At 46.6% G+C, this 9,330-nt stretch overlaps 1 protein-coding gene across 1 annotated transcript; it reads right to left on the reverse strand.

The window, feature by feature from the left end:
• Positions 1–2,360: 2,360 nt before the first annotated feature.
• On the reverse strand, positions 2,361–6,311 carry Irs4 (insulin receptor substrate 4). Its single transcript, XM_013025861.1, has one exon. The coding sequence runs from the start codon at positions 6,249–6,251 to the stop codon at positions 2,433–2,435; it is 3,819 nt and encodes a 1,272-aa protein (XP_012881315.1). The 5' UTR covers positions 6,252–6,311; the 3' UTR covers positions 2,361–2,432.
• Positions 6,312–9,330: the final 3,019 nt, after the last annotated feature.

Raw genomic sequence — 9,330 nt, forward strand, 5'->3', positions numbered from 1 at the left:
ACTCCTAGCACTGTGCTTTGTTCCTCTATCAGAATCTATTTTTGTATCTTAACAGGATCATTTTATTTCTTAAATAGTAGATAGGAAAATGAAGAGACAGAAAGAGGCAAAAATGGGTGAAAGTTACTTGCTAAGTTTGTGATTTAAAAAGACCAGATTCATTCTGCTTGTTCTTAATACTTAACAGGCAAACTTTTGTTGTATAAATTCACACTTCCTGTAATGGTTATTTCATCCCCACCCCTCTTTCCCTCCACTGCCATTCCTTCCATACATCTCAGCAAATTGAGTGCATAAATCACACTTAGTACCAAATATTCTGCAAGAAACTAAACCCATTTTAATGGTTGAAATTTCACTTCAATATAAATCCTATGACACAACAAAAATACATTGTAAAGTGCTTTCACATTCATTCAAAATAAGCACCTGTTTTGCTGTAAGGTATAGCCTCCTAGCTACAGTCAATCAGTGAAGTTAGGAATTTCTTCACTAAGCCATGCATTTGGATAATGTTAAATCTCCAAATAAGTATGAATTTATAAATCAGTAATGTGTACTAATATAATGACCATTGGATCCTCAGGAAGTCAAGGTTTGTTTAAGAATGGTAAGATTTACCATTTTAAATCTTTGCTTCAATAAGGATTAGAATATTGGAAAGTATCAGTAAATTTCTGTGAAAACCCCTTGTTTCAATGAACCAGAGAGTCCTGATCAACTATATAATGTTTAATTTACATCCAAGTTGAAATGGTGCCTTCAGCAGTTAAGCTACAATGTAGCATAAGACCAGTTTTCAAGTGTACTTTACAAAGAAAAATAAACTTATTCCTCAAGAGCTAATTATGAATAACATTTTTGAGTATATAATTATAAATAAATGCAGTTATGTAGCAGTAGTGGTCTGTGTGTGTGTGTGTGTGTGTGTGTGTGTGTGTGTGTGTGTGTGTGTGTTAGGGAAGAGGCTTACAATTTAAAGGGTTTCTGAATTGAGTTCTTTAGTAAGCCAAAGCATTCTTTTGTTTTTTTAATGATCATTCTTTTAGTGTGTCTATGCTGAAAATGTGAGGATTTGTATGGCAAATTCTCTATAGTAAGGGGAGTGAGGGGAGGTGTGGGGGGCTATACCTGCCCTAAATAGGGAGCTTGTTAGGTGACTGTTGTGATCAGTCCCCAACTTGTTCTGCCTGATCAAGCACAGTGGGCAGAGATCCATACACAAAAGCATTCCACAAAACAAGCAAAGCAAAAATCTTCTCTAAACTGACTACTGGAATGAAAACTGCTGGGGTCCATCTCTCCTCTTCACTAGGGAAGGAATATATTCTTCTAAGGAGGCAAAGGGATTGTGGGGACATCATCTTGTCTAGTCATTTCTTGAGAATGGCTCAAGACAGCATTGTATAATTTACTATACAGTGGATTCGCTCTAAATTTTGTTTCTTTAAGTCCAACAGCTCCTACTCTTCCTTTACTTCTTCCTGTGGCAAATTAGTCCCTTTAAAAAACCTCCCATTGTTGCAGGGTAAGCTGCCCTGGGTCATGTCTTCCTCAAACCTCGTTAACTGGTTTTTCTTAAGATTTTCAATTAGGTGTTTTTTGATGCCTTAAAACCTTTGAAACAATATTCATATCCATTATCAAGCTGTCACCACCCATCTTTTGAAAGAGTGGGTGGGGGATTTAAGAAGAAAATGAGGCACAGAAAGTGACTTGCCTGTCACTACCAGTGACAGAGAAAAGGGACATTCATGGTTTTCCACAATCCTATGTAAAAACAACAAAAAAAAGATCAACACAAAAATACATTCCACAGCCAAATACTTTCTTTTAAAATCACCTGTGGCTTGGGATTATTTATGTTTGCTTCCCTCTCCCCTCCTACCACCATTCACTCTGGCAATGGGGAATTAACCTTCAAGGCAAACCACAGAAAATTGCTTCTTTCTTCTGAAAAGTAACAGTGTTATTAGTTTATTGTTACTATTTAATATATATTTTGTAATCTTAATACAATTTCTGCCCTTACATACAGACATTTGTAGAAAAGCAACTTTTATCTGTGGGTTTAATATTCTACGATGTCTTGCTTTGCATTATCATTAGTAATGGGAAACGAAGTTTGAAACAATGCTTACATTATGTGTCCTTTATTTTCTTTATTTTTAATTACTCTTAAGGATTAGAACCTAAGATTAAATGATAATCGGTTCCGTCCACATAAATTTATGGTTAGATAAAAGCTTCGATTTTTTTTTTGCAAAGATCAAATGACATCTTGAGGATAATTAAAACTGAACTCTACCCTGTATGGCAAATAACACCAATTAACGAGATGCTACTGCCCTTATCCCGAACACAGTGGACAGCAGCGTATCAAGGCACTCATTAAGCAATGTCAATTAGCTTTAGGGAAATTAGTTCTAAAATTACCAACCTCTTTTCGGAGAGTCGAATTTATTGGGGTCACGTCTGGCATAGTCCATTCGCATGTAAGTGGCTTCATCGTCATCATTGTCGTTGTTGTCAGAATCTGCCCTCTGAGGGGGTCTCGGTACCCGCCCGTGGCGAGGTGGCGGTGGCGGTGGCCGTGGTGCAGCAGCTGCAGCCGCAGCTCCACCAGCCACGTTCTCACCTCCTGCAAGATCAGCAGCTGGGTTTGGGGCTCCAGGATTCGAGCCCCGAGCCACGCTCTGAGCCCGGTTTACTGCCTCGGCCTCAAGCACATTAGCAACAGGTTGGAGCCAGCGGGTGGAGGCGGAGTCAAATCCAGCAGCGGCCTCCAGGCCCGCGGCGGCTGCGCCCATGCCCGGGGCCGCCGCGAGCGCGGAGGCCGCAGCTATTGCTTGGCCCAAGGCTAAAGGTGGTATGGTTGCCCGAGCAGCCGGCGAGGCTGCGGCAAGGTCTCTCTCCAGGCTGTCAGTAGGGAAAGCTGAGACAGCGGCTCTAGCGGCTAAAAAGAAACTTTGAGAGCGGCTTTGTGGGCGTTCACTCTCATGCACTTCCCCCAGCAGCAGTCTAGCTACAGGTGTTGGCTCTGCGCTTCGGCTAGGAGAGAGAGAAATGTCCATACAGCACTCAGAAAAGGGGTCAACTACGTAGATTCGACCTGTTTCAGCATCATAGCGAATGGTACGGTCAGCAAAAGGCACAGGTGGTGTCATTGCTGGATTGAAAATTACTTCAATGTAGTCACCCTCTTCCACATTGGCATTGCTACTTGGAGCACTGACAGGAATAGAAGGATGTGGCCACCTAGCACCATCCAGAGAGAAGGGGTTGGCACCTGGTATAGCTCTTAAAAGATCTGAGAGGCGACTTGCTGGATTTGGAAATGGCACCCCAAGTCGAACACTGAAATAATTTGAAAAGGCTGAGTGTCTGGGGCCAGCAATTATGCCCCACGAATTTGGCAGTGCTTGAGCAAAAGGGGTTGGCAAATTCCTATCTCTTTTAGTGAAGTCAATATTGACGTAGGCACTGGCCCTGTCAGTTTCTCTCAGCTCACGTGTGGACTTTTGTGGTTTGGGCTTGATTTTATTTCCTTTTGTAATAAAAGAAAGACGGCTTGGTCTCTTAGCCTTATTTTGAGGGGGCTCATCATCTGAAGGTTTTAAAGATGACCCCCCATCTCTAGGCTTTGAGAATGACCCTTGAGCTGAAGGTTTTGAAGGTGCATCTTTGGGCCCCTTGTTGGAAGAGGTTTCTTTGTCTAGACCCTTCCCCAGGTACTTTCCAGGTAGCATTGGTACATACTCACTGTGGTCGCTTTGTCCTAAGGGTGAGCTCTGAAAAGGGTTTGGTAGAGAGAAGTAGGAGCTCCAACTTTTGGAGGAAGAGCCGCCCTGAGGGTTTCGCGGGTTTTTGGGAATTGCACCTGCTCCTGGAGCCATAAACATGTAGTCACTGTCGCTGTCATTGTCCTTTGAGTCATCCTCTTTATTAGGATCATCAGGTGCTCTTGGAGGACTTGGGGCAGGTGGTGGGCTCACTCTGGGAAACATCATCATGTATCCTCGTGAATCCTCAAAAGGTGATCTAGAATGGTGCTTTTTTGAAGCAGAGACATTTTGAGGAGCCATTGGCATATAATCGCTGGAACTTGCGAGAGGAGCAGCCACCCCTGGCCTCATTGGAACGTATGGGTCATCTTCATCCTCATCAAAAGCTCTGGGTCTGTAGGGTGCTCGAGCTGCACTTTCTGGGGTCTCTGTATCTCTTGTTTCCTTGACTTCCTTGCGTTCTTTTGTGGCCCCTCTGTCAGCACAAAAATAAAGTCGGAATCTTCCCCCAGATTTCCCTTTCCCACCAGTTGCTCCAGCTGGTGGGGGGGGCGGGGGTGGAGGTGGGGGTGGAGGCAACATTTGTTGTTGCTTGCTTTGAGTTAATTTGCCAAAATAGGACCTTTTCTTGAGAGATTTTCCACGATCATCATCACCATCTGAGCCTTTTCCATTTCCAGAGCCTTTGCCCCCTCCAGAGTTCTTGCCACTGCCTGAGCCATGCCCATCTCTCGGTCCCTGGCCACCTCCTGAGCCATGGCCACCTCCAGATCCCTGGCTGCCGCCTGAGCCCTGGCCACCTGCAGTGCCCTGACCCTCTCCTGAACACTGGTTTCCTCCGGAGCCATGGCTACCTCCAGATCCCTGGCCACCACTTGAGCCATGGCCTCCTCCAGATCCCTGCCTCCCTCCTGCGCACTGGTTTCCTCCAGAACTCTGGCTACTGGAGCCTTGGCCACTTGAGCCTTGGCCACCTCCTGAGCCCCGGCCATTTCCTGAGCCCCAATTGTTCATTGGCATGTAGTCGCCTTCGCTTCCTTTCTCCTTATCTTTGCCTCGAGGTTTGTTTTTCCCCCCAGAGTTGCCCGAGCCGGAGGCTTCACCAGCTTCATCACCTGGGGTTTCGTCAGGGTGCGGGTCACGTACCGGACTGGGTTCTAAGCGGCGGAAAAAGCTGGCTGGCACTGAGATGGCTCTCCTGGACCTGCGCGCTCTGGGCAGGTGTTGCCTTCCTCGCGTGGAGGGAGGCTCAGGCTCGCTGGGTGTTATGAGGCGCCTGGTAAAGAGCCTCTCTTCTTCCCCGTCACCAATGGCCCTGAGGTGGTAAAACTGTTCAAAACGGGACCTTCGGAGCCAGCCTCCGGGCTCGAGCGGCAGCATGCCCAGGTGCCTCCTAGCGGACAGCAGGGTTAACAGGTGGGCGCCAATACTGATGCTGTAGCTGCGGCAGCGGGCTCTGTATTCGTCTGCACACAAAGCTCTCATCTTCTCCAGAAACAGCTCATGCATGTTTTGGGCCACCACACAGTCATCAACTTGCATCCACAGCTCTCCCGGACCGATGACGGTGGACCTGCCGACTTCTAAGAAGAAATACTGCTCCGAGTGTCCGCAGCGACGGATGCTCAGGAGCTGGACGACCACGCTGGCCACGTCGGTGTTCAGCCTCACAAACACCACCTCTTCGTCGGTAAGACACAGCCGGAACACGCCGCTCAGCTCTTTTCTGTGCCCCAGCCCCCTGGGTTTCACTACTACTTGCCACACATCTTTGTAGAATGGTGGCTCCGCCGCCGCTACCGCCGCCAGCGGGGCCGGCTCTCCATCCGGCTGCGCGCTGAGCGTGCCGCAGCGGCGGCGCTTGCTCTCGAGGATGAGGCGGCTGAGCAGCAAGTACCAGCTTTCTTGCTCCGACTCGTTTTCGGCCACCATGGCGAAGTACTCGTCTTGGGTGAAAAGGGCAATGAGGTGACGGTATCTGGCATCAGCTCGCTGGCTCACCGAGAAGCACTGGTACAGAGTGATCACGCGCCGCGGTGGGATGAGCGAGGGCACCGCCGCACCAGAGGCGGCGGCCGCTGCTGCAGCCGCCGCGGCGCGGACACTGTGCCTGAACTTCCTGGCATTTTCGTAGTATTCCAGCCGAGCTGGGGCATCGGCGGTCTCGAGTTTGAGCACGAAGTAACGCCGGTGCCCATGCTTCTGCTTCCGCAGGTAGCCGCGTTTGCAGACTTCGTCCCCGACGGGGAGGTCCTCTTCCTCCGACTCCGAGTCTGACCGGGAACCAGTGGCTGGAGAGAGCCACATGGCTCCCGGACAAGACGACCCGGTCCCAATGAGTGCGGTTGGGGTTCCGGACGAAAGAACCGGGGTGGTCGCCACTGCTGCTAGAGCTGCCGCTGTCGCCGCTGCTGCAGCTCTCAGTCTCCTTGTCGCTTGGTCGCGAGTGAACGAGCAACTCGCCATGGTGATGCACGGTGGTTTTAAGGTGAGCGAGGGAGGTGGGGGGGCTCAGGGAAGGGAGGGCTGGGGGGAAGAGGCTGTCTACCCCTGTTCGCCCGCCCGCTCCAGCCCCCTCCTGCCTGAGTTGGCGCCCCCGCCCACTTCAGTCTGGGCGCGCGGCAGCGGGCAAAACAACACGTGACCGCCACCTCACGCGGCGATCGCTGCGGATTCTGCAACAGAAGCAGTGGAGGGGCTGAGCGGCCACCAGTAGAGGTGTGCGAGGGAGGGCGCGGTGGGCCCAGGAGGCGGAGCCCACTCCAGCTGAGCCCAGACCCTCCGGGTAAAATCTCTGAGCTTGTGCTACGGAGTGGGAGGGGTGGAGGGGTGGATTTAGAGAGGACAAGGCGGGGCTCTCTGGTCATGTTATGCTAAATAGGACCCTAAAAAAGCGGGAGGGGTTGGAAGAAAACCCGGTGGGTTAGGGGTTTCAGTGACCAACAATCTGGATTGGGCTGGGCGCGAGCACAATACCTAGGCTCCATTGGCTGGAAGGAGCCAGTGGAGGCGGGAGGGGGCGGAGCGCCATAGGCGACCAGAACGTAGCCAGCAGCGTAGACGCTGTGCGGTTTGTTTGTTTATTTGAAAAGCGGGAGCCAGGTGAAACTGTTGCAAGTCTCTCATTGGCTATCAGAACCGAAGGGAGGGCCCAGCAAAAAGGCGGGCCTGAATTCATTCCTTTGGCGCTAGGTGGGGAGGAAAGAGGGGCCAGGGTAGGGGACTAGCTGACGGTGCCCACCTTACACACACACACACACACACACACACACACACACACACACACACACACACACATCGCAGTGTGGTTAGTCCGCGTTCCGCCTGTAAACAACCCTCTGGGAGTAACTGTTAATCGTGGTGATAAACGCGTGCAAATCCGAAAGCTACAGTGACCTCTCTGTGGGCGCCCTCTCTTTTTTTCCCCCAGTTGCTCATATACATTCTTTATTCCTATGGCAGTCTGGTTCACTCCCTCCCACTGCACGCGGCGGGATGTTACTGCTCCAGAAAAAGTGTCAGCTATCCCTGGAAATGTGCTAACGACCCGGGCCCTCAGACCTGCTGCCCACCATGCTGGACAGGCTCCCGAGTCTGCTCCACCCCTGACAAAAGCCAGCGATTCTAACACACAGGAATAGCCGCTAGGTCTTCAAAAGGAACGCAATGTGTAAACACAGCGTATGTGTAGTTCACGAAACCCACTTCGCTAAAGATAGTGTTTCTGTCTATTTGGTTAATGATGACTATGAAAACAAATTGGGGGCCTACAAGGTGTACAGCCTTGTGCGAAAAATTTCGGACTTGATTCTTAAGGAAAAATACAAGTGTTGAATTATCGTAATATTTTTTTCTCCTGGGAAATGCTTTGAAAGATGCCTTTAAAAAACGTTGTTTCTTTTTCTTGAATGAGATCGAAAAACTTTATAAAAACAAAAGCTCCATACCTAGAACAAAGGACTGTATCGAATACATGTACTACACTATACTTCGCATCCCTCGCGTCAAGAAAAGAAGATCTTTGTTACATTTCAGTCTACAAGTTAACATCAAAAAATAAAGAACCACTGCTCCCTTGTTTCTGGAAAATCTACTGGAGTGTAAGTGCAATCGCCGGCGCTTGTTCTCTCAAGAGCTCGCTTGCTGTTTCTCTCCCTCCCTCTTTGCCTTCCCCTCTGTCTATAAGATTTCAGACTCTTAAGGATGGAGATAGTCAGGAATACATTGAAGTGTCAAAGCAATGGTCACATTTTAAAAAGGGAAAGAACGAAGCATATAGTATTTCTTTCCTAAGAAATGTAACGTTAGATCATTCTTGCCCTAGGGGAGATAGTGCATACGGTAACATTTTTTAAGTCTAACAAACTAGGCAATGTATGAACCACAAAAATACACCTCATCTTTACTCTCAAAGCATGCATACTCTGTTTTATAAACAGAACAAACATTTTTCAATTGATGCCACCGTTTCCATGTGCTTATTGGAAATCAAAATATATTGGGTTCAGTAGTCCCAAAATATTAGAAACACATATTAGCATTTCCTTTGCTGCTAGTTGCTTATGAACCAAATGTATGCACAAATGCTCCGAAGTAACTGGGATTTCTGAAAGGACCTGGAGTTATAATGTCCGTGGATGGACTGAGGCTGCTTACCTAGATGTTTCAGCTCTCTAGTCATGGAAAGATTACAACCAAAATGATAGTGAATGCTCTCATTTGGACTTTTTGTGATAGACATGATATTTTGTGTCCTTCTAAACACAAAGTTTTGATTTTCATGGATACCTGAAAACAAAGCAATGCATTTGAAAATACTAGGATTGAAAACATGACATTTAAAAATATATTGAAAATTGTAAAATACATATGAAATAACATAGAATGTGTGGAAAACATTTTTAATCTTCATTTAATCTTTTCTGCCTACATATATAGAATCTAACATACAGTAGTATGCTTGAAGATACATGATTTTGCATTCTGTTATATCCACTTAGCATTACATGATAAACATTTCCCATATTACTATGGATGAAACATCATTTAAAATGTAGCACATGAGTCCACAAGGTTGTAATATTATTAATATTATCAGTTCTAATGTATATTAATATACTTAATCATTTCTCCATTTTAGGAATATGTAAGTTTTCATTTTTCAGTATTATAAAAAACACTGAAATAAATATCTTGTATCTACAGATTTCAAAAATGTTTAAATTATTCCCTTAGGGTCAAAAATTGAGGACCGGAATTGCTAGACATAAAGGAATAAGTATTACAGTACATTATTTTTTCATGTTATAACAGTTTAGCCTGTGACCACACTGATTACCAGAACTGGATATTTCTTTTAAATCTCATGCTCTTCACTATTCATTTTCATTTTTGTTTACTTGTAATGTAAAACATTTCTTTGTAGATTTATTGACAATATATTGCTGTTTTCTCCAAAGTGTCTTTTCATGTCCTTTTACTTATCTGATTGTTAGTGGTTTTTCTTAGGTATGTGTGGATTGTTCAAATAATAAAAATAATAAAA

The sequence above is a fragment of the Dipodomys ordii genome, unplaced genomic scaffold, assembly GCF_000151885.1.
Source record: "Dipodomys ordii isolate 6190 unplaced genomic scaffold, Dord_2.0 Scaffold88, whole genome shotgun sequence".
Classification (NCBI taxonomy): domain Eukaryota; kingdom Metazoa; phylum Chordata; class Mammalia; order Rodentia; family Heteromyidae; genus Dipodomys; species Dipodomys ordii.

Coding starts and splice junctions, on each gene's coding strand:
- Irs4 (XM_013025861.1), bottom strand. CDS start 6,251: ATGGCGAGTTGCTCGTTCACTCGCGACCAAGCGACAAGGAGACTGAGA.